The 26,329-nt window shown below is 35.9% G+C and overlaps 1 protein-coding gene across 1 annotated transcript in view; it reads right to left on the bottom strand.

Annotated features, from left to right (window-relative positions):
- TMTC2 (transmembrane O-mannosyltransferase targeting cadherins 2) overlaps nt 1-26,329 on the bottom strand; it is a 232,453-nt gene that overhangs the window by 62,423 nt on the left and 143,701 nt on the right. The window contains exons 4-7 of the mRNA XM_021528041.4: nt 18,159-18,273; nt 9,224-9,309; nt 8,229-8,413; nt 6,551-6,629 (exon numbers count right to left, since the gene is read on the bottom strand). Coding sequence (XP_021383716.1) covers nt 6,551-6,629; nt 8,229-8,413; nt 9,224-9,309; nt 18,159-18,273 — 465 coding nt within the window. The remainder of the gene's footprint in view (nt 1-6,550; nt 6,630-8,228; nt 8,414-9,223; nt 9,310-18,158; nt 18,274-26,329) is intronic.

Below are 26,329 nucleotides of genomic sequence, written 5' to 3'. Positions count from 1 at the left end.
AACAGCTGAAGCATGTGAACATAGTGAGCATCAAGTTCTGCATAGACCAAGCATATTGTGGGTCATTTTTTTTTTCCTTTTACAGAATAATCTCCTTGAAGATTTCAAGGAATGTATTGTATTTTATCAAGGTTTTTGATAGATGAGAGTCAATCCGCATTTACTTTGTCTGAACAAATTCTTATAAGCCTCAATTAGCTGAAGCAAATCCTTATCTGATTTAATTAGACCACTAAGCTACTTTTGAAGGAAAATACCTAACGTAGAAAACAGATATAAATGAAGAACAAAATAAGATCACTTGAGCATGGAACAGCCTGGACATTACACAGCTGTTTCCTGCTGTAAAAAGGCTTCCAGAGAAAGAAGTCTATTGACAAAAATAGAGGTATGGACCTCACACAAGATAGGTAATTTCATTTTCATCCCAGTATAGGTTTCTTTAAAACTCTATTAATAGAACCACTTTCCATTAGAATCATGCCTAGCTGGGATCCCTGTAGTCCATTTTCAGTATTGGACTCTATTTTTGGTCTGCAAATGTTACGATTATACTTACTTTCATATAAAACCCTGCCTGTTTAAAATAAAAATGCATTTCATCCTTAGAATCAGCTTTTTCAGACTACGACCTAAGAAAACTCCAGCATTTCACATTAAAATATATATCAATAGTCCAAAGAGCTAAACCTAAGAAAATCTAGGAACCTGGGAAAAAAGAAAAACAAATATGCTATCAAACATTGAATCAATTACCATCTCCAGCAATCCATTGCTGTAACCTTCATACCCAGCTTGACTCCCTCAAAGCAAAGTAAAAAAAAAAAAAAAACAGGAGACACTGCAATCAGATTTAAGATTCATACTTAGAATCATAGAATCACATCAACTAGATAATTGCACGAAGTGCCATATCCAGTCACTTCTTGAACTCCTCCAAGGATGGTGATTCCACCACTTCCTTGGATAGCCCATTCCAATTCTTGACAACCTTTTCAGTGAATAAATTCTTCCTGATAGCCAGCCTCCCCTGGTACAGCTTGTTCTTGTTTCCACTTGTTGTATTGCTGGTTGCCCAGCAGAAGAGACAGATCCCAGCTGGCTATTTGCAGGTAGCTGGAGAGAGCAATAAGGGCTCTCCTGACTCTTCTCCAGGCTAAATATGCCCAGCTCCCTCAGACGTTTCTTGTAGGGCTGAGGGAGCCTGTGCTCCAGGCCCTTCATCAGCTCCACTGCCCTTATCTGGGCATTTTCCTCAATGTCTTCCTTCTAGTGATGGGCCCAGAACTGAACAGAGAATTCAAGGTGTAACCTTATCACTGCAGAGAACAGAGTCAATAATCTCCTTGGTCTGGCTGGCCACGCTATTTCTGATACAAGCCTGGCACACACTGGCTCATGTTCAACTGTTGGTGACCAACACTCCCAGGTCCCTTTTCTCAGGGCTGTTTTCCTTTGCACTCTTCCCCCTGCCTGTGGTTGTTGTGACCCAAGTACAGGACCCAGCAATTCACCCTACTGAATCTCATACAATTGGCCTTGAGCTATCATCAATCCAGCCTGTTCAGGTCCCTCTGCAGAGCCTTACTGCTCTGCAGCAGATACTCCCAACCCAACTTCTGTGAACTTCCTGAGGGTGCACTCAATCCCCTCATCCGGATCATCAGTTAAGATATTAAACAGGACTGGCCCTAATACTGAGCCCTGTGGAACATCATCAGGGACTGGCTGCCAGCTGCAGGCAGCACTTAGCTACTTAGCTTTGGACATCAGATATAAACTACCACAGTCTGCAAAGTGTCAGAGGGGGAAGGGCTAAAGTATCAGAATGAGGGCAGGAAGGGGAAGAGAAGGAAGCCCAGCATTTTATTCCCATCACCATTGGAGAGGACACCATTCTTATTTAAATGAAACATGTAATAAAATGTACATATGGAATAATAAAAAAAAAAAAACAACCTTTTTCCATCCAAGCTAGATTTAAAAGAAAAAAAAAAAAAAGGCTTGTAATGTACACTTAGTAAGAAATTACTAGTAAAACTTCATGAGATGCATAGGAAGCACACTGATGACTAAAGCTTAGAGAAGTGCAGGTACCATACTCTGCATAAGTTATGATGTGAGGTATGTATTTCACAGCTTAATCATATTTGGATCTTATAAATTAAGTGTTGCACAGTAAAACTATACCAAAGGGTTTCCCAGAGTTCTAAACGCTATTTCAAAATAATTCAATAAGAAAGCAACTAGGGGAGCAAGGGGTAAATGGGACAGGAGCCTTAACAATATTAACAGGTTTGTAGAAACAGCCACGTCAACCCAAAAGCATAATCAAGTGATAGCGATGTTATAATCATCAACACAGAAAGTCTCTCTGCATGCTAAGCCTTTGTACTTACGATACAAACCTCTGCACCAGATGTAAAATCTGGCTCTTTTCTGGACCATACATTTGTGTATAATTTGTTTTCTGTCCATGTGCAATCCAGCAGATGCACAAGGAGAAATTTAAACTTTATTTAAATTTCAATTCATGAACTGTATTTACTTCTGAAATGTTAACTTTTTTTGTGACTTGCATTTCTTATAAAAAATATTTGTAAAGCTTTGCCTGAAAGTGCATTTGAAAATAGACATTCAGATGTTAGTTAGCAAGGGTAGATGAAGTGCCATCAAGATATTTGTCTTTATGACACTATCTTGCCAATCTAAACCTGAACACTGCCACCTCACCATCTTTCTTGTTACTGTTTGGTATTAAAATAAAGCCTCCATGGTCCACTTCACACCACTCAACTGTCAGGAGTATGAATTACTGTAGCAGGTGGACTAGTGTGGTTTTAAAAGCAATGTAATACAATCAACTGTACAATATCAGATTTCAAGAAATGCAAAAGACATCTAGAGCAGAGGCTGATCCTTAAGCAATCCTAATATTGGCATTAAAGTATTCAAGATCCCACAGGGACTTTGACCTCAGGCTTTAATTGAAACTTTAAACAAAATATATTACCTATTTAATACAGCTGAACTGGACTCCGGCCTTTGTAGTGCAAGTTGGCATGCCAAGCAAATTAATCTGTGTAACCTTAGCATGTACTTTTTAATTTACATCAAAGCAATATGGTATACAGAAAATAAATACCAAGCCAACCTTATATACAGCTTGTTGAAGAATTATTTTGATTCTAGTTTTAAAGTTTCAATTTTTAGTTGTTTTGGGTTCTCCTAAGGAAAAAAAAAATTAAGAGGTTTTGTTTCCTGGTACAAAGCCAGAGAAACATATGGTTTCCTTAGCCGAGTTGTTGCACACCTGGCCAAATAAATCACAGCAACAGGAGACCAAAATCTTCCCTGCAACTTTTTCATAAGCACAAACTTAGAACATCTGATGCTGGTATTACAGCCCCTTCTTTTGTACCATGAAAAAAATGAAAAGTCAAATGGATGTCTGCTTCTTGAGCCCCAGTACTTCTTTTTCCCATTAAGAGGCAAGTTAGAGAGTGTTTTAAAGGATGACAGTCTGTCAGGCAGACTGACACACCAGAGGAATGAGTCACTGGGCCTGTCAGAGCAAAAGGCCAATAGAAGCAAGCACAGGAAAAGAAGTGTAACACAAACAGGGAAAGCAGGTGGTGTAAAGGCTTAGCACTGCTGGAGTGTTAATGCTACTGCACTCAGAGTACTGGAGTTCAAACCTGATTCCGTTTAAACAGTTCATCTTCTGTTTATTCTCTTACATCATACAGGAGGAAAAAAACCTTTCAAAAATCTTCAATCACATGAATGAGTACTTATTAAAAATTAATGGAAGTAGTTTCCTTATATGACATGCCAATATGTAGCAATATGTGTGCCACTCAACCAAGCAAAGAGATTGCCAGAGACTGGGAATACAGTCATCACAGTAACAACCACAGCAGATGATCATCAAACTGTGACTATTCTTGGATTTCGTGATAAGCTGTGAAGATTTTTTCCACGTTTAAGGAGATGGGGAAGACAACTTTCTTCTGCTACTTCCCCAGTTTCTCTTTCTCCCCCTTCCTCCCCAGCAATAAGCATACAGGGAGGGGGACAGCTCAGTCAGGTTTCTGCACTTGCAAGTGCACAAGACAGGACTGGCCTATTTCAGTTCCTCTAGTCTCCCTTTTAAAGGCAAGAAGTGGGCAGACAAGTTTATGTAATGCTGTTTATCAAAAAAGTGTTAGAGGGAATGTGTTTATAATTTTGTCTTGAACATCGAAACAGAAATAAACACTCCAGGCAGCCCTCTGTTACTCAGCGACACCAGATGAGCTGCAAAGCGGCTGCACTCCTGACAATGGATGTGGTTGCCTTGTTCTCCTGTCACACACAAAGCAAAGAGATGACTGAAAAAAAATTATCTCACCCAAATCAAGCTACTAAGTCTACATCAGTCATCTCAGCTCTTTTTAGAGGAGAAGTATGCTTACATGGATTATGTGTATAATCGTAAACAGATATCTAAATCAGAAGGGCTTCATTACTCCTCAGAGGTACAGTTTTCTTTCCACACTATAGAGAAGCATAGCTACCTAGCTCTGTCTTGTCATCTCAGGTAGGAGAGACTAAATGCATCCATGTAGGCTAATGCAGACACATCCAGAACAGCTTTAAACAAATCAGTCTGAGTCCTGTTCATATAGCTATTCAAGTCACTACTCAACTTCATGTAGCCTCTTGGATTGCCTTTGCAGCATAACCTACAAGCAACACTTCAGCAACCAGTGTGAAGCAAGTTGTGTCTTCCCTGCAAAAGCTGCCATCACAAAAGCAATAAAAATACAAATATAAGCTATGTTAATGGTAAGTTGAAATTCTCAGAGCTCCACAAGAAGCTAAGATACACTCAGTTGACCATGTCTTTCTTGTTATGCCACCAGGACATCCATGAAGTGCTGGCAGCAGCTTAAAGGAAGCAGAAGCCAGAGTATGGCTAGGGAGAGAAGGGAGAAAGTACCGCAGGAGCCAAGCCTGGGCAAAGGACTGAGCTAGAATTTGTGTTTTGTGAGTTAAAAAATGCAAACCCCAGGAACAGAGTGAACTTGGACATTCCCGTGCTTACAAAAGAAATTGAGAAAGGCATCTTGAACCTAAAAAAGCAACCAAAAAAACAAAAAGGAAAAATCTGGAGAAAATTAGAGGTCATGGTAGTTTTAAAGTTAGCATCTATTCACTGGAAAAGAAAAAGGGTAGCACAAACCTGTTTTGCAATGGGACAAGGATTCCATGCTAGAAACAGCACCGGTTTACGTTTTCCAATTTGTATTCTGGGGAACACTTTTATCAGAATAATGAAAAATGTATCTACACTAAAGAAGGCAGTCAGATTTCAGAGCATTTGCTGAAGCACTGCAGTATTTCAGCAGTCACTATAGGACACCAATAGTAATCAGAGGTTTAATTCACACAGAGGTGACTGTTCATACCACCACCAAATTGATCAGCAAATGTTGACAAATAAAACTGATAAAACAATAATTTCACTAATACTGACAATGAACAAAAGTATAAGTAAAAATCAATTTGTGCCATTTATGGATTTTAGCCATTGGCACCAATCTGGTAAAGCTTAGTGCTCAGGGAGAAGTAACTCTCCATTAAGCAGTATGAACTGCTAAGAAAGTGTTTAGACTGACATTAAATACTTTTGTCACTGTGTCAAGAGAACTAATATAGCATTTACATTTTTAAAACATACAACATCAGTTACAACTACAATTTTACTTTTTTCTGTGCCCTGATACTAATCAAAGATGCCTTTCCTGAATAATAGTCAACAACTGTGTAAATGCAATTGGTATCCACCAATATAATCACTTGTATATGAGGCTTTGATAGGGGGAACCACACAAAACCCCATATGCTTCCTGGTGATCCTAATTGTTTACACAGATATTTTTAATTGCTCCACTTTGAACTACTTTAAAGTAAAGGTTCTTACGTTGTTTCCTATCCTAAACAAGAGAGTACTGGGCCAAACACTGAGGGTGCTTAGCAGAAGCACATTAGCTTTGAGAGAGGATTACACTTACAAGCATCTCTGGAACAACAAGAACCAGCGTTCTTTTTTTCAGATCTGAGTACTATAAGTAATAATGCATATTATCTTCTTTCTTTTATCTGTTTAATGTATCCCATATAATAATGTGATGAAGAATATGAATAACTGAAATTAAACAAGAAACATCTCACAGATAAATTTACAGGTTTTTGCAGTACTCAAAGGACTCATTTTGAAGGACAGATAGCTGGTCCTGGAAGAAAAATAAGAATTCTCTCATTGTAGGCATCTACACTGACACTCCTAAAGGCATCCAGTGTCTCATAGTCTCATCATTTATTGTACCTTATCCAGCATTGCAGCTTCTGGCATTTAAGCACTGAAGCTAGTTTGGCTTGTACTGAAAGTAACTATTTTTGGGTTTTATTAGCTCATTAATTTGAGCACCAGTTGCGCATATAAGGTCTTTTGTTCCACCCTAACCCCTCAAATATCATTCTGAAGCACTAACAATGCACTTACCCATCATGTTATATAGGCTCTGTGGTGCAAACTGCCTCGGCATTTTCTGTATTGCTTCTTTGTAAACCATAAGGGCCTCCTGCAAAAAAACACATAGGTGGGAAAACACCAACTTAAAAAGCATCCTTTCACATCTAAAGTAAAACCAAACTATCTTCCTTCCCCATATAAAAGATGCAGGGATAGAGAAAACACATTGGCATCAAAAATGCCACAGAAAGTACAAAATTTCTCCTTTTTTTACCTGAATTTTACCAAATTCAGTGAAGCTTATAGACAAGAGATAAAGTTACTTCAAATATTGCAACTTTTTCCAGGTGAAAGTAACAAGGACAATATTTATACCTCTTAATGACTGATGAGTTTATAAACATAAAATTCAGTAGGCTGTGAAAGAATACGGAGTATTATTGATATGCAGACAAAGGACATTCTCATGATTAACTATGCTAAGTTACTTAAAAATAAAGAAATCATTGTCTACTGCCAAACAATAGCAAAGCATAATCCTCACAACTGAAGCCTGCTCCACAGAAAGGTTGAGATGCACTATGAAGTCAAGAAACCAAAAACTGGAATCCCTTTGCAAATATGATTGTGCCTTGTACCATTCATTCCCTACTTTGGATACTTGCTGGTCAGTCTGTTAGCTCTGCATCAAGCAGTCACAGCTTACAAAGCCTGCAATGACAGCCAGGAAGAAATCTGAAGTTTTATATTCCTAAAAGCTCTTGTATCTTGCAGGTATTGAACTCCAACTCTACACTATATTGGCTGTGCAGACAACATGCTGCTGTTCTCTTCTCTGTATATATGCATTAGCTGTCTGTATTTTTAACCAATTAGTAACTCCAGCTGACAGAGCTGGATGCAGCAGACAGATGACAGGGAATCTGTCCAGCTTCTGCATGCCTGATCTTAAACAGCTGACACAACTGTCACGGTCAGGAGCACTTTACATGAATCAAAACCACTCACAACTCCTGTTCTGAAGTATTCCTGACAATGCAAAGACAGAATGAATTTCTTTCAAATACTGCTAAAGGTCAAACCTCTTGTGAATGTCCAGTTTCAGTTAAGCTCATCAGGGAAAATGGAGAGGAATCACAACAGTTACAGTTGCATGTGTAAATGAGATGGGACCGCTTAGGCGCAGTTTATTGTTACATGAAAAATATCCAACCCACTTTAGCACTGAGGTCGAGTTATCTGAAAATAACACACAGTGGGATGTTTTTAATCACTGAAGTTTTAAATTATTTCAACAGGGTGTTATTTTTAGAGACTTAAATGCAAGCATAATTGCACTTTTCCAGCTAAAGATGGACTTACTGTGTTTTGAATTATAATGCCTCTACACTTTAGGTCGACTGGCCTTTAATCAGGTTTAATCAAGCTTTATCCTCGCATACCAGCTACGGGTACAAAGCCAAAACCAATGAACTAACACATATCAGATGTGACCACTGTTCATGCTGACTCTGATGTAAGAACATCACACTACTAATTAATAGCATTTCACCAGTGGCTGTAGAGAACAAATATTCTCTGTAGAGAATGCTAATCTTGATCTGGTGAAATTCAATCAGTTCATGTATGTAATATATTTTGAAAGTCTGGGTGGAAGCAGTATGTGTTATTTATATTAAATATATTATATACAAATCTGGAGTCTTACCTCATAGTGTCCTTGTTCATGAAAAAGTTTTCCTAAGTTATAAAGACAGCTGGTAACAGAGCTTTTGTGAGCATGAGGATCTTTCAGATTTTCATCAGGGATCTCTGAACACTTCACAAAAGTCCTCCTGGCTTCCTCTGTCTTCCCTTGGTTCATCAGGATGATGCCAGTATTTAAATAGGCAGCTATGAAGAGAGAAAAAATGCTCTATTTGAATGGAGTTCTATTATGCTTTATCTACTGTTTCGATTCTAACTAGTATTGAGTAGAGATCCTGTGGTTATCTAATTTGGTTTTTGAATAACACAGATCACTCATTGGTGTGAGTGTGAACATGTAACATATGTGAATATATAAAAGGTAGACGCTCAGAGACAAGGAAAGAAGAAGGTGACTATGAAGTAAGGGGGGAAGGAATCACTGGTTAGGCAGAATGTTCCATTTTGTTCCTCTTTTTAAGACTGTAGAAAGCATATAGCACCACTGTTTGAAGTGTTACAAAAAATATACATATACATAAGAATATATATACATATTAATACTGAAGTTACAAAAGTCTCAGCCATCTCAAATACCACCACTTAATTTTGAAACCTGTTACTGGCAACACCCAAATTATTATTCTCCATATTGGCCAGGCAAGAAAGAAAAAATAGTTGTATTATCCACTCACATAAATATCAGGGACTGGCTGTAAGAAACAGAAAACATTAGCCTGAACATTTGGGCAGTAGTATCTCTGACTCAACACTCCAGATCAGAAGCATTTTAAGTTCTAGTCATGCTGCTGAGTGTTAATATATCATCTGCTTCTTACTTGTACCACATAGTACAAGTTTACTAATAAACACTTGCTGTCAAGGGCACAATTTCACCTTTTGCTTTCTGACTTAAAAGCTTCTGAAAAAAAGGAAATTGTTACTAAAGAGTAGGACAAGTTTCTATGAAAACTATAGTCGATATAGAGTCGATATTTGTAGAGTCAAAATACTTACAAGCAAGTGTGGGTCTGCTACCAATTGCCAGTTTATAGTAATGCAATGCCTCTGAAAACCTGCTGTTTTCCTGAAGTAGTAATCCTCTGCATAAGGGGGAAAAAAGAAATTTAAAAAAAAAAGAAAAAGAAAAGAGTGAGTGAGGTGTGAGGTTACTACAATGAGTAATTTGAAAACAAATACTGAAAATAATACTTGGGTAACAAAGTAAAACATGCTTACTGGTATTTCAGAGATACAAGCACTAACAGTTTAATGTAAGAATTATTCCATGTATAAAGATGAATTCATAGATATCAGGTGCATCCATATGGCTTTAACAAAGCAGATATTAAACAGAACAGTTTTGGCTTTCCTGGAAACCAGGAGTTTCATTTACTCAGTTGAGAAAATCTTAGCCTGCAAGACTTTTCAAAGTGGATAGAATACGATGGAGGTATTTGTAAGTCAGTCATTCATGATTAGCCAGGCATCTTGTCTTGACCTGAAATAAGCAGATCTTTTTCAAATGCATGATACTGTTAAGCAGCCAGCCCTTCATGTGTTACATTAAGCAATTGTTGAGCAATTTCACTAGATTATTCACTGTACAGCTAAGCACCTGCAACAGTTCTGTTTCTTCCTGTATTTATTATACTCTGAACAAATTTACTAACTGAAGAAGTATTAAAAATTATACTGAATATTTCCCGTTCCATAATAGATAAGTCTTTAATTTAGCTTTTAAGATAAATATCCTTGTGAATTACGATTTATACCAGCTACCCACAAATTTCTGAGAAGTGATCTAGACACCATTGACATGAATGTACAATGTAGGCTTAAATGAAGGCCCAAAGCACTACAGTTTTCTGAAGTTTCAGAAGACTGAAAAAGAGCATATACAAATATATTAAAACCAGAATGATTTAAAAATCCTTAAAAATTAGTCATTTCGGAATGGAGACTCAGACCTCAGTATCCAGGGGTAAACATCTCTTCTTATATAACTCAAAATATCCATGAAAATAGAGCTCTTCCTCTAAGGTGGAAGTGGTACTGTATTTATTTGTAGTTTCCCTAATCTACAGCAATTTTCTTTTCTGCCTCTATGCTTTTATCTGCTGATAGCTTTTTGATCTGCAAAGAGCTTGGAATTCTTTTATCTCCAGTCTCAAATCAGAGATTTTATTTCCTTGTAACATCTCAGGAAAACTTTTTTTAATTAAACCTCGAGGGATGAAAGGAGAAGGGCAATTAGCTTAAGTAGCCACCATCTATCTTGTTTGCTTCTTGTCATTGGGGTAGGATTTAACAGAAACGAGAAATATATGCTCTTTTTCTTCTATACTAGCCTATCAGCATCACATGACCTCACTTTGAACCTGTTTCCCAATTAACTTCAGATAAGGTAGTAAATTTTTAATATTAACAGAACTTAAATTTAGTAGGTGCTTGCAGTAAACTAAGAAATGAGAGAATACATTCAGGCTATTTTTTGGCTTGGCACCAAGGCTTGTGACTACTGCCAAGTATCTTGCAAATGGCAAGAGGTATGATCATCAGGATAGAAATAACATTTTCTGAATTTTCTAGAAGCTGAATTTTGTCTACTGTAAAAATTTTTATACACTTACTTCAAGGAATATTAATTATGGTATTTGGATCCTGTTTGCTATTGATAGCAGGAGAATTAACAGAAAAAAAAATGAGGTGCATGGTCTGACATTTAAGCTGTTTCTTAATTTTTTAAAAAGCAAAAACATTCTCACACACAATTTTGAAACAATTTATCTAAGAAATTCCGTTCTTATTTTAACTCTGGAATAAATAATGTAACATATTGGGAGAAGTAATACAGTAAATAGTCAACTTAACCAAAACAAATTACTTTGGTAAGTGTACAACATTTGTGGTTTTGTGATTAAAATAACTTTTCTTTGCAATTATTACAAATTAATCTTTTATATTCACTACATGTTCTAATATTGACACATTTGATTTATTACTTGAGACTTTAGGTGTTTGTTTTTTTTTAAACGTCTCTTCCAAAACACGTTTTTCTTTGAAAACCTGTTCCATTATCTGTGAGTCTGTCAGTGTTTGTCTCTCTCTCTCTCCCCCTCTCTTTCTCATATATATAACCCAAGCAGTTCAGATGAAGGACTGAATACTGAATTCCACCTAATAACTAGTGTTTTATTTGTATTTGTTATGAGTTTGGGAGAAGAAAGAGAAGAATATAATCTTACCAAGGCATGAAACTGCCTCCTCTCCTCGTGAAATTGGTGATTGATCACTAGTTTTCACTGCAGCTTCAGGCAGTACAAACATTACTAGATTTAGACATGTCCAGTTCTAGTTTGAGGTTCAACCAAGTCAGGAAAAAGCTGACTTCTCAAGATGCAACGTAAGAACATCCCTGAGCTGGAGTTCACACCTTGCAGACACTGCAGATTCCAGTATCTCACCCGCCCCATGGCCAGGGCACTTGGCTGTATAACAAGTGTCCACTATAGCCAGGAGAAGATCTGCTCTTGACATGCCTTTCGCTTCTTTGCTTGAATGCAAAATGATAGCTCCCCCTTGGAGATTTTTGGCAAAAGGAAGAAGGAGCAGAAAGACCACAAAGGCATCAATACAGTGAGAAGCACTGGACATAAGCCAGAGGTGGAGCAGACCAACTGGCACATGTTGAGTATGTACCTAACTTTTGTGGTTACAAAGACATAAAACCTTCCTTTTTTCTTACTCAAGGATGAACAAAGGAAAGGACATCCTTGAAGTAAAGGATGCTTGATACAAAAGAGTAAGTTCCAGTGATAAACTTGAATGAAGACTTTAAAGTCCTTCTGGCTCTTTTAACTTTCTACATTTATTAAAAATGCCAAACTAACTAAATAAAAACCACCTAACATAACCACCACTTTGCCTAACCACCAAAATGCCCACACAAAATTCCACAACACATGAACATTTGCTTTGAGTTGATAATTTCAAAATTTTTTATTCTCTCCAGGTCACCTTCCCAGTTGTAAGACAGACAAGTGAAGACGTTAAATGATATATACAACTTCTGTGCAAAGCCAGTTTACTGACAGAACTGGGAAAATGTGGCTTCTGTTGTTTGTTGTTAGTAAGACAAGTACCATGAAAGAATAAATGAACATGGGGAAGATGACCTTCACTGTGTGGGTGACCACACACTAGAACAGATTGTCCAGAGAGGTTGTGGAGTCTCCCTCACTGGAGATATTTAGAAATCACATAGATATAATCCTGTGCCATGTGCTCTCCCTTCCAATATTATACATTCTTTGATTCTGTGAAATACAGATAGATAAATACATAAAGACAAAAGTATTTGGAAAAGAAAAAGCTACTTCAACCATAAGACACACAGTGGAGAGTTATAAACTGTCCATTAATTAATTCAGGATTTATTAGGAGACAAGTTCTAAATATACTAAGTAAGAAGATTCTGGAACTTCATAACAGGGGTTTTTTGCCTGCATTATTTCCAGCAACTTTTACATGCGGTGTTAATAATTTATGAAACGGAGGATATGTGCTGACTGTTTGCAGGAGTAGCAGACTTCTCCCAGTGACTTAGGAAGTGGCTCAGAATCCTGTTTCTTAAATAGGAAGAAAAATTTTAAAAAATGAGAAGCAAGTTCTTACTATCTGGAAATGAAGCACATAATTTCTGCAGATGGAATTGCTTATTTAGTTCATGCAGGAAAACACCTTCCCCACAAATAATTTGTTTGTAACCATCCTGAATTCTTTAGCTGCCAACTTTTACCTATCTTGCTTCACCAACAATGAAAAATCTTCCTGTCTTCCTCTTCTGCTTTGGTTTTGACTGAAAGCCACTAAATATTAATGGCACAAAAATGTTTTCAGAGACCAGAAGACAGTCACAGAATATAAATAAGCAGTAGCTGGCCTATGGTCTTTCTCAAGTTTCAAAATAAGTTCTTCCTGTTGATAGTCCTATTCTAGTCAGCTGGTCTGCTTACAAAGCAAACTCCTCCGTCACCAAAACTGGCATAAACTGGCCAAGTACGATACACAGGAACTGCAAGTGTTAAATTAAATGTGTGTTAGTGAAATATTTATAACATTTTCAACCCAGCTTCAACAACATCAAAACAGCTTAATCAATTTTGTTTACTGGTTTATAACAACTAATACAGGGCCTGTTAGCTATCACTTTGCCATGACTGCGGCCCTTCCATGCCTCAAGCTACATTCATTGCATTGATTTCAGGTGGGACTATCTACAAAAGACTGTATCTATCTAAATGCTGCACCAGCAAACAAAGAAAGGAATGGAAGAAAATCCTCTGTTATTTCCTACATAGATGTATCTCCAGTCATACAGCAAGAACGGACCTGCTTTGCTTTAGGCAACTCTTTCACTGTCATTTGCAAGACTAGTGGGTAGAAAGGTAGGTATGGATGCTACCACAAAACATACTTTTTAAATCAATAAGAACTCAAACATACAGAGAACAACAATTTCCTTTGCAGAAATCACTAAGTAATCTATCACTCCAGTAGTAAAAAAAACCCAAAAAACAAAACTAAACAATTACCTCCAAAACAACTTTAATATTTCAGACAGTAAAGCAAAACTGTTATGTTCTCCCAGATCTGGGAAAGTGCTTCCCCAAATTGATCAGAAAATATAGTCCCATTGTGTTTCTGTTACTGGTACAGATTAGTTGGGAATACTACCCTTTCAGGACCACATCAACTTGCACAATCCCTTTTACCTTGACAGAGGAAGGGCAGCTATGAGGATTAGGAATAGCACTGCTCCTGTCTTTATCACTCCTCTGGACAATGGCCCTGCTGTGCTGTGTTTGCAGTCTTCAAACCAAATGCCTATTCCCTCTCATGCATCCCAACAGTCAATATAGACAGAGAGCTGGACAGAACTTCCTATGAGAGGGATCTTTTTTGAAACTGAATGGCAGACACAAATCATTATTTTCCTAATTTTATAAAATGGTGGAATTTTATGTAATTTCTGTAAGTGCCCACAGTTTCAAATATTGAGACACGTAATTGAATAGCTAGGTCACTCAATGCCCTTCACCTCTCAGTATAACTTTGAAAACTATCTGTACTTCATATAGGCCCTACAAAGTGTCCCAGAGTAGAGTTTTGCACAGCAGGAAACCACCAGTCACCTAAGTGACCTTTGGTGCTACCTTAAGAGCCACTCTGACAACAAAGAAAGATTTTATCAACACTTCTTTGGTTACAGCAAGACACAGATTTTAGCTGCTGTCTGTGACAGAGGAAGAACTACCTGGCAAAACAGAGATTAATTCTGGTTTGCAACAAGTTTGCATTCATAACTGAGAGAAACAATAATCAAGCACTTAGACAACAGATGACACATCCTCTTTGCTTTTTAACTCAACATCCTGAATGATAAAAACTTCTGGGCTATCAAGGAAGAGGGACCATAACCTTGACCTGTTTCCTACTAGGTGGTTGCTGCAGGAACTTTGGGAAAAGTTAAACAACAGTTCAGCACAGGTTTGTATGACAGCCTGCTTTTAGGCTGATAAGGAGTTTTTTATGCCAGCACCCTTAAAAGGCAGGGAACACATTTTCCAATATATAAAGCCTAACAACAACAGACAAGGAAGAATTTTGCTTATATTGATTTTTACTTAAGGATGCAGAATAAAACTTTGCTTGTAAAATACTGCAATCCTAAACTTTCTAGGATAGGTATTCTGCAATAGTGGCTGAAATTTCTAACAGAAACATTAAAAAATTCCACATTTATTGATATAATACCCTAAGTTTTCCAATGCAAAGTTTATGGAAATTCATAATCCAATCTTATTCAAAGAAATTAAATTATTTGAATTATGAACTTATACACACAGTCCTGTACCAGTACAGGCAAAATGAGACACTTCAGGAGAGAAGCAAGGGAATAGCTGATTGTTAGAAATTCATCTTTTATAGGGTGCTATATACTCCAAAATTACAACATTTCAAGTAACCAGTATAATTTTAAAGAAACATTCAATATCTATTGCAGATTGAGAACATCCTTATAACCACATGAGAAACTCAAGGTAACAGATTACTAATAGGGATGACAAAAGAATACTCAAAGCACAGCCAGGCCTAAACACAAGTGAAATAATATATGCAAAACTCTCTTTTAACTGATAAATAGTTTTACTTTAGACACTAGTTACAAGAAACTTGAAACAATACAAAGAAACCCACAAGCTTTAGGTAACCATCTTAAGGTAACAAAGACTGAAAAGCCAAAGCAAACTAAAATAGTTTGTATTGCTTGTATCTACTGAATATTGCTTTGTTTGCAAGAATAAACTATCATTTATCTACTGCTCTGTCCTTGGTACTTCACAATATTAAAATATATTATTTTCCCAATTAAAAAAAAGCAGAGAAAGGTAGGTAATTTTATGCTGATTTACTACCCTATGAAATTGAGTGGAAATAAGCAGAGCTACATAGCTTTGAGAACACAAGTATAAGATGTTCATAATCAGGCAAACCTTCAAATGTATATTATGTAGTTATGTATTAATGCATTTTAAATTTTTTTTTTAAATGGCAAAAGCAGCTGTAACTCAGAGCCATAAGGTATAAATCAAGAAACAAAAATACAACATTGAATTCAGCTATTCATGTAGTCTGCTAAATTCTTTGGATGTTAATGTGTTAGCAGTCAATTTCTAAGCTAACCTCACATTTCAATGTATTGAAAAAGAAGTAAAGTGATCAAGAGCTTCTGCTTATGTAGTTTCTCTCTCTGATTGTTATCCATTAAAATTGTGAGTTAAACCTTAATAATTTGTTTCTCAGCAGAGAGCACTTGGATTTGTTACTGCTATGAGTGAACACTGAGCAGCACATGCCAATTAATTTGCATCAAATACTGATGCATAGGTGCTTAGAAACAATAATGAACATGTGAAATACATACAGTGCTTCTAAATAACTGTAAAGACACTTTTTTCCTGGAGTTCTTTGGAATGATTTTTGCAGTTTCAAAGGCACATACTGAAAACCAGAAACAGCAAAACTGACTGGCCTCTTGTAAGTACATATAAGACACATTTTCCATTACAGAGGATTCTTGTAAAAGGCTCCCACAGAACTACATGCCAAGGATGGGTTTAACTTGCAAAGGAGCTCTTGAGGGTTTGTGCTTAACAGAATTGATTCATTTGTGTACTATCAAAGGACACTTCATTTACAATCTATTTTTCATGCTGGATATTGAAGCATCCAACACTGACAAAGCCTACAAGAAGAAAAAAATTATGCAAGCTTTTTCAACTACTGTTGAATAACTAAAGGTTTTGTTATGCTTGTTTTTAAAATAAGGGTTTCTATTGTATTCAACATAGTAGTAGAAAGGCTAAGAATTAAACTCCACTTCTTATGCCCTACATATTCCAACCAGCATTTTAGTTAAAATACTTCCACAAAAATTCAGAAGAATTTCAAAATCTTCTCTGTTCAAAAATAGAGATGCAGGTTTATAGATATATATTTTGTGTATCAATGGAAAACTGGAAGACTAACAATTTATTCTCAGAACAGTGAAAAGACTGATTTCTTTTATGTCCCTGTCTTTATCATCCAGCCCCCTTTCCTCTTCTTACCCTGGTATTAACTTCAGCTCCTCTCTGCAACACAGTAAGAGAAAAAAGTACTGTACAGGCATACAAAAACTTTAATAGTTATAATTTTCATCTTCAAAATGAATAGCATATAGGAAATATACATGTCTTGATCTTGTAATTTTATTTCCTACAATCTTCTGCTGTGTTCTGAAGTTAATGGTCAACTTATTTTTTAAAAAAGGAAAAAAAAAAAATACTACAAATATAAACTTCATTTTCACATATTATAAGCATTCATTTTAAACTGGACTTACAGGCAGAACATTATTTTTTGAATGATTGATTTATTTGAAGAGGCTTACTATTTGAATGCAGTTTTTGCACATTTTGTCTGTCTTGCAGACATGCTTTTCTGCTACATGCAGGATATTCTTTTCCAACGGCTACCTATGGAATGGCATCACTTGGGTTCTGTCCTGCACACACATCACAAAACAAGAGCATATGGCTGGTGGAGGTGACCAGCCTGTTGTGCAGCAGAGCCCCGTTCCGAGGGCCTGTGCAGGCTGGGTCAGGGCAGGAGGGGGAGGAGGGGCAGCAGGACAAGCAGTGCTGAGCAGGGACAGCCAGGGAATGGGTCCCTCCCCATGGGACACACGGCACCATCCCACCTCTGTGCAAACCTTGGCACCGCGCTTGCTTCTGTCTTCATGGTTTGGTACATTAATGAGATGGGAAATCTTTTCCCTGGATGAGTAATTACTTTGATGTTCCTGTTATTTATCCTCTTACTCACCTACAACAGGGTTCAAGTAATTAAACTTTATGTAACCTATGCTGCTCTGAAGTCAGTCACTGGAGGAAAGTAATTTGCTGTTTTAACATTTCAGACCTCTGGAGCTAAGGGTATTGGTCTATGCTTAGAAGTGCTTACACCCACTCAGCTCACCAAGTGCTACTCAGACTTAAAAAAGAAGTTTAAATAACACTTCACAATTTGAGTCTCAAACAGATGGAGTGCTACAGCTCACAACTCATATATTGGTGCTTTGTTTAGTGTAGGAGGTTTTTTTCTTCTTTTGAAGCAAACAGATTTGTAAGTTTACCTTTGTAAGCCTACCCATCACATGAATATACGATAATGCTGACCAAGAAAAAAAATACTGTCCATCCCATAGTTTAAGGAGCACAATTAATGAAATGACAATTACAAAGCAACAAAAAATATCACCTCCGTTTCCAGCAAGTAAATCAGTAGGTCTCTTCACAACAGGTTTCAAAGACAATTCAACCCCAGGAAAGCTACACATACTTACAAATTATAAAGCATATCAGCCATGTTGCTGCGGTAGTACAAGGCATTTCTATAGGCGCTTTCAGCTTCAGAAATCTTGCTCTGGCTCTTGAGAACATTTCCAAGGTTACCCCATGCTGTCAAAAGGAGAAAACAGTATTCATAAAGAGCTACAATCCAATTACACATGACAGAGTATGCAAGTATCAGGAAGTTTCTTAGGGAGACAAACCCCATAAAGGAACTATTTTTATTGAACAGGAGGTGAGGTTGGTTATTTTTTTCCCCCAGCTCTCTGGTTCTCTGCATCTTACTGTGAGACTCACATTTCATAGAGGTGATTTACATGCACTCTGAAAGCATATAGCTTTCAGTTGGGAAAAGGAAGTTTTTTACAAAAATATGTCTCTAGAAATTTCTGTAACCAAGGGAAAAGACCATTTTATTTCATACCACCTATAAATAAAAATATTCAGGGTCAAATGTGTAACTGAGGCATCTTTCTAGTTTTATCTTTTTTTTTAAAAGCCTATTGACTCTAAACAGCAAGAAATTTTTCCAGAGTAGACATGGTCCTCACTTAAGTATTAAAATTTGACATATGACACAGGAATTGAAAAAACAGTTAGGTAAGTAACTAGAATTTAAAAAATGCCATATAGATATAAACATACTACAAAGATCACTAAAATGCATTTTTTTCTACTAGAAAAACATTTGGTCCCTTTCCATACAATTTATTATGCTACATAATGTGCTTTTATAGCCCATCTATAAAGGACTTCAGGTAAAAAAATATTTAAAGCTCCACATGTGTTCATTTTGCAGTTTTGTTGAGTGGCACAAAAGCTACTTAAAAAGGAATTGGAACTAACATTTTATGAAAACACAACCTATGCTACTCAGAATTTAGGAAGCCAATTTAAATGGCATTACAATTACAGCATGTGTGAACATGAGAAAAGAACATTATGGTTATAAATGAATGCAAAGTTGTTTCATAAAAAAGCTCTATTTTCACACTTTTTTAAATTAAAGAAATCAATGGAAAGATGATGTGCTTCCTTTCCACCAAACACAACATATCAGAATATTCTCCCCTCCCAAGATGCACTTAAACATCAGTTTAAGTAGCAACTAACTCAGATAATTCAGTTAAGCCCTTTTCTTTTTTCAAGAATTTCCATCAGTTCTGACTAATACAAAATTTCAATGTAGTTTTAATGTAACTTTGCTATGTAGGTTGATAATTGACTTAGGCATTTTTTCCTCAGAAATTGCATTACTTTCAAGCTGCTGTTTGTTGCAGAATCATCCTACCACAGGGATGGAAAAAACAGCAAACACAAAATTTTCTCTGAGCAGAATAAACTAGTCATTGCTGGGAAAAAATAAAAATTGATTTAGAATTCATAAAAACCATGTTATTCAACTGAGAACTACATATACTATTAATCAAAGAAATAAACCATATGCAACATTTCCATAAGAAAGTAAACTATCTCTTCTGTGAGTCATTTTGTTTTAACCTAGTATTTAATGAGAAATAATTTATCAATACTTATTTATCAAAAAAATTAAGAAAAGTCACAAAATTTTCCATCATTTTGAAATACAGTTGCAAAAACTATTCTCAGGTTCACTCAATTTTACACTTGGTTAGCAAATGTGCAGAATTCTGAAATTTCCCCATTACTGCTACTCTTCCTTTTTACACAGAGAAAACTGTTTGGAAGTACCAATGTAAGTGACTAGCCAGTCTGTAGGCATTAACCCTTGAAAGAAAAGCATAGAGTTATATATTATTTTTTTAAATTAATTTGTGAAGATACAACCTTATTTTGCTTCTGCAGTAAATGAGCATCCAGTTTCCTATAATTGCATGTTCCTTATAATCTATAGGGACTTTTGTTTTCACTCTAATCTCCCATAACAGAGCATTACACCAAATGACCATATGATCTATTGGTAACAATTTCCTGCCACATAGTTTTTCACTCCCAACCATTCTGAAGCTCAGTAAGTACAAGTATGCATAAAAGGATGATTCAGTTCATCTTTTCCTCTGTTAGACTGGAAAGACACAACACTGGTCAGTGTAATTGCTGCTCCTCCACAATTTATTTCATGCCACAGGCTCTAATAGTTGTCTGAGTTAACATACTTTTTAAGACAATATTTTAATTTACATTTTGCAATATAATCTGCATAATTTTAAAAATATAAATCAATAATTAATCTACATTATTTAATTTTAAATTTATACCATTTAGACTTTTGTCTAAACTTGTAAAACTGTGAATGATTGACCTTATGTGATGCACTAGAAGAAGTGACAATAGCAGAAAACAGCAAACAAAATATGGTAATCTGACAATTTATCATTAATGGAAACATGGAAACCAAGGTCTTTTCACTTAACCAAACGATATAAATTTCATAAAAATATTCACATCTATTTAAATACAGAACTAGTTAGAAGAATGATCTAGCTCTGGTTGGTGATGAAGCTGCATAGAACATGTGCAGAGATGATACTCATACACCCTAGAAATTATCAACAGCTAATATCTCCAGCAACCATGTCCTCTTGGGTTTTGGTATATGAGTGAGAGTAAAAGAGGATGGTGTACATACATGGAGAAAAGGCTACATGAGCTACCCAAAGAACTTCACTTCTGCTTTGTCTTAAGAAATGCAACTAACCTTCAGGAAAAAAAAAAACAACTTCCGTATCGTAAACAAAACTTTTTCTTCAAAACTGTAATAGCACTGGCTCTACTACAGGTACATTCAGAAACAGAAGCAAGGTTATGGTTATACCTAATCCACATCCCTGTTAAATGTCCAACCTATGACTCCAACTTAATTCTAGCACTCAACTATTTTCCATCTGTACATAGTAAGAAAAGAAAAATAAATATTCTTAAAAAGAAACTAGGTCAGTAATCCTAGAATTTAGAATGTATGTCTATTCCAATTATTCTTTACAAATATTTTTCATGGAATATATATAATAGCTAAATTACAAAAGGAAACATTTAACATTCAGAAGATACTAAAGTGTACATATATATGCACATTTTAATCTTTAATTCAAAATTCAAATTTACTCATACTGAAGACCCTATTCAGCACAAGAGAAAAAGGAAGCTGTGAATGAAACAGCTTTGCAATATTTATTTTTTGTCTGCTGCTTAATTCCCTGTCTATAAACAATGAGACCAAAACAGATCCAGGTCTTTAAGAAATAATATTCCTTCATAGCATGGGAACAAATGTAACATTCACATCTCACCTACAAAGCAGTCAGTCCATTCAAATTTTACTTAATTGCATAATTTTCCATAGATGATACTCAATAGTAATGAGCATATCAAAAATTAAATCCATTTCATCACCTTTACCATTAGTCAATTATAAACTGAAGACTCTCCTAATGCTTGAGAAGTCCTATGTTAGCTACATGTCCATGCAGAAAAATGAAACTTTTTAAAAGTCTTTGTTCTTCTGGTTGTTGTTTGGAATTTAAAAAAAAATAAACAGCAGAAGAAACTATGCAGCACCAAGTAGGAAAAGAAATAGTTGTTTAAGTGTTATAATTCTGGTCATATCAAACTAGACCTCTATGAAACTTTAAAGACTGTGTTTACACCATCTTGCAATGAAAGCAGGTCAAGTTCTCAGGCATTCAATTTCTTTCAAAATGAAAATAAATATAACAAATGTTAGTTTCACGTTTAACATGCTTAACTTCCCAACTATCTCAGTGAAACTGATGATTAAGATTTAAGAAAGCTGAAAAATACCAGGATGTTATCTTAAACCTTCTCTAACCACTTTCATTCTGAAAGAGTGCAAGAAAAACAAAGACAAAACAAGAACAACATTGTCTACTCTAATCTGTCTGAATTTAAGAAGCACATTTTCTAAAGAAAACTAGTAAACTTTCAGCTTGCAACTGAACTATGAAAACAAGTGAGAAATGGAAATGAATGTCTACAGATATCTTTATTTAAATAAAACATTCCCTTTCTACTGAATCAAAGATCATGCTATGTTATTCAGTGAAATGAAGATAATAAAGCAACGAAATATCACAAAAGAGCAGTCAGATGTGTTAAAAGAATGTATGTTGATTTCTTGACTAAGAAGTTTGCTTTTAACGTAAAAAAAAATTAACATCGCAAATCATTAACAAAGATAACTCAAAGTCTTAAATTCTGATTCCTACCTGACACCCCTATATAATCCATGAAAAATTAGGTAATAATGAAATCTATTTGAAAACTGCCATTCTGTTAATGTATCTGTTGTCCAAACACTTCTGCTGAAACATGGAAAGGAAATAATCCAACTAGAATTGCCTATTAAATCACTCAAGTATATCCTGGTAAACATTTACAAATAACATAGCAAAAAAAAAAAAAGGAAAATGCTGCCTATTCTTGTACATTAGGAAAACATACTTGAAAAGTAATGAAAAAATGCAAGACTTAAAAAAAATTAATATGTGACATTCATTATTCACATGAAATTGCTGAGGTTTGGTAATACTGTTCTCATCATATACTATCAGATTTATTCACACAAGTTAATCCACAAATTGATGAATGCATTAAAGAGCATGAACTAGATTATTATTTGAGTAAAACAAACTACTTGAACAAAGACTGAAGTACTTAGGGAACAGCTCAGTAATTTGTAATCAACTTGTCAGCAGTTCTAAACTAGAACCTTTAGCTCACAGAAAATGCACATCAAGCCAAGAAAACCTCTACACAGCTTTACAGATATTTGTGTCTTATTTATTATTATTTAGCTTGTGAAATTAGAAACAGCAGTTCAAGTTTGTATTCCCTCTGTTTAAAGTCCTTCCACATTTCTTCTGACTTGTTTATGAAAAAGAAGTGAATGCATGACAATAAGAATCTCAGTTTTTTTCTTCAATAGTGTTTAAGGATGAAGCAATGCTGTTCTCGAAAGAAAAGCCTTCACTTTTTTCTTCAAAGGGTAAACAGCTTCACCAATGCAGAAATGACAGGTTTCCCCAAGAAAACCTCTGAAAGTTCAACTGCACACTCATTAAAACATAATTAAAAGAGTTCAACATCTAAAACAGTTTTTCTACAATACAGAGCCACTACCACTCACAAAGACAGCAAGAAGATCAATTAGATTGTGTTTATTAAGTGGTTTGAGAATAGAAAAAATCATCTAAATGCTACAGGTTGCTACTTTCAAAGTGGGACAGTTTTTACTTAATTTCTGTACTACAGTTTGTATAAGGTATTTATATTTTTTCCTATTATTCCAAAGGAATCATGATTTTTTTCAAAATATGTAATAAATTCACGAAAATAATTTGTAATAACTTTCCTCTAAAAACTTCACTTGTTAATAGAACATTTGGTCAAGTTACTTCCTTTTGCTAACTTAACCATAAAATTGCCCTATTTCTTGTTTTCTAAAGGGCTAATGATTTCTACATAACCATAATTTATGTGTTTAATCTACTTTGCACATTGATTTGTTTTTTATATCAGTGGGTATGTGGCAATGCTGAGACAGTGTATTAGAGATCTATCATCTCTTAACTTTTACATAATCTCCTTCTATTTATTAAGGTTTTTATAGAATTTGTTCAACAGTTCATTTATTGATCAATTGCAGGGCTTTTGTAATGACAGCAGGTGAAAGAAAAACAGAATTGAAAACTATGCAGTGCTTTGAAAGCTATCCAGCAGCATGTCTGCATGGGTGTTCACCAACCCACATTTGGCAAGCAGAGCTTTGGTTTTGTTTCTCAGCTCTGAAACCCTGATGTAAATGAATGTGAACGCGTGACCTGTTCTACTGCTGATACACCCCGTTCACCCTCTATATTACAGAAATTTAACTCTTCCTCCTCAAAGGATAGCAGAGTGACACTGGCAGCTCGATGAACCTGAGAGATGACACTGAGCAACTGCCAGAGTTCTTTGGCTTCACCATTACCTACCACTCTAGTTTGTCAAGTTTGTCACGGCCTCCCTCATGCTAAAATGATTTTTGTGAATGGTATGCTATCAATCAGACAACTAAAATGACCCAAGTTAGGGAAAGCAATGAGAAAAGGATAACCACAGTACCTTTAACATCTAATCTACTCACTGTTCTGTTCACAGCAGAGCTCAATTACACCTTTGCACAGCTCTGTTAGCTAAGTGCACATTGCAAGTACGTGAACATCATAAGACATTACTGCTACGAAGTTCCCATTCCATTTAACTTCACAATGGTCAGGAACAGAGCTGTGAACAGTGCTGATCTGAAACTCTCATTATATGAGGAACTGTATTTTATAAAGACATTGGATATAAATCATGCAAGAACATGAAAGGAGAAAAAAAATACAGGTGGAACAAGAGGACATGTCTGTGCACCCCAGTCATCTCAGGATGAACCTTAAGGAGCTCTTCAAAGCCTCATAATGACTCAGGCAAAGAGGTGACCATGTACTAAATTTATCAAACTATGTAACCTTCTTAACAGTAGGCTTTTAAAAAATTATCTGTGATACATCCAAAATTATCACTTATGTCCCAGGTGATGAACTGCAAGCCAGCCTCTTGAAGCAATGGTGCTCTGAAATGTCAGCCCTGGTCCTACAAGCTAAGAGTAGATGGATTACTATTGGCTTCTTTCCAGAAAAGGGGAACAGTGAGCACAGCAAGCTGGAATCATACCAAAGGAGCCATGGTGAAAAGAAAATCAGCATTTGGATTTGTCAAATCAAGAGAGTCATCACATGTGCTCAAATGACATATGTCAGTCTTGGAAAATGCAAATTACTTCATATCCAGGTAGCAGGCTTTTTATAACACTTCAACTTGTCTGGTTTTGCTTGTTGTGCTTTAAAACACTTCGGCAAGAAAAGAGCCTGTGAAGCTTTGCCAGCTGATACATGTCCCTATTGGTATAGAAATATAGGTGACAGGAAGGAAGGTAGGTCATAAAATTATTTCCTTCATTTATCAGTGAAACTAATTAAAGGCAATACATTAGCATCTTTAACAGTCCATATTCAAAAATACAGTATACTGAAAAGTTCAGTGCGCTAAAGCATCTATGGAAAGAGAAGGAAATGGCACTGAGAATTCAGTCGTTCTATTTCATGATCTTTTCTACAATTTAAAACAAAACCATACACAAGCGTCTTGAGCATACTGTAATGGCATCAGCCGTCATTTACTTTTTGGATGCATGAGGATTGGCAATGATGACAGCTCAGGCTTAAGAAAACCCCCTGTTACAAAGGAGGGGTATTTGAAATCTTAAAATACTTGTATTTATCTATCTACATTGGGACTTTACTTACCACAAGTGGTATAAAAAGGTATATAAAAGTAGATTACTGCACTGTCCATTTTAAAGGTTAGTTTCCCTACCAGATTTATGTAAGTGGACCTGAATACATACCGATACAAAATCCATTACAGATAGGAAAATGATGGCATGTAATTCATTGCAAAAATTTTAAATAAAGACGAATATTCCCAAGTTGTCATATTTTGAAAAAAAGACAAAATAATAAATGGATTATTATCTAATGCACTTAAACAAACATGCTCTGCTTGAGAACTAGTCCAGATAATCTCATTTTCCTCTAATTAGAAGTAACTCTTTCTTTCTGAAAAAACCCTCAGTCTAATTCCACAGAACACACACATATGGACCACAGGTCTCTCCTTTAATCAAACTGGAAAACAAAATCTATTATTTTCTGGCAAAAAACCCCAAAACTTATGCCATTTTCCTCAATGTGCTGCAAAAATTCATCTTGCCAAAGCTGATTCCACCTTGATTGGGCCTGTTTGGGTTTATTTTTTCCCCTAGACTGTAGTTTTTAGCCCAGATGAGCTTGTTAAATGATTTTGCAGAGCACCTCAGGGAAGAAGTCTGATTGGCCCATGTCTCAATGTCACATGTTTGTTTCTTTTAAAAGCCTATTAGTTAATAATAGTTTCTTTCCTATCCCCCTGCACTTTAAAATTCACAGATTAGAGATGCTGTTGTACTACACTCCAAGTGGGAAACAATACATCCTTGTTTCCAGACTTCTACACATATATAAAGGAAGAGTATCAGGCTTTCTCATATCCTGCTGAAGAAGAAGCACATCCCACACTGACTTGGGTTTCAGAGGAAATT

The sequence above is a fragment of the Lonchura striata genome, chromosome 1A, assembly GCF_050655825.1.
Source record: "Lonchura striata isolate lonStrDom1 chromosome 1A, ASM5065582v1, whole genome shotgun sequence".
NCBI lineage: Eukaryota > Metazoa > Chordata > Aves > Passeriformes > Estrildidae > Lonchura > Lonchura striata.
This window is presented reverse-complemented; position numbering and strand designations above follow the sequence as displayed.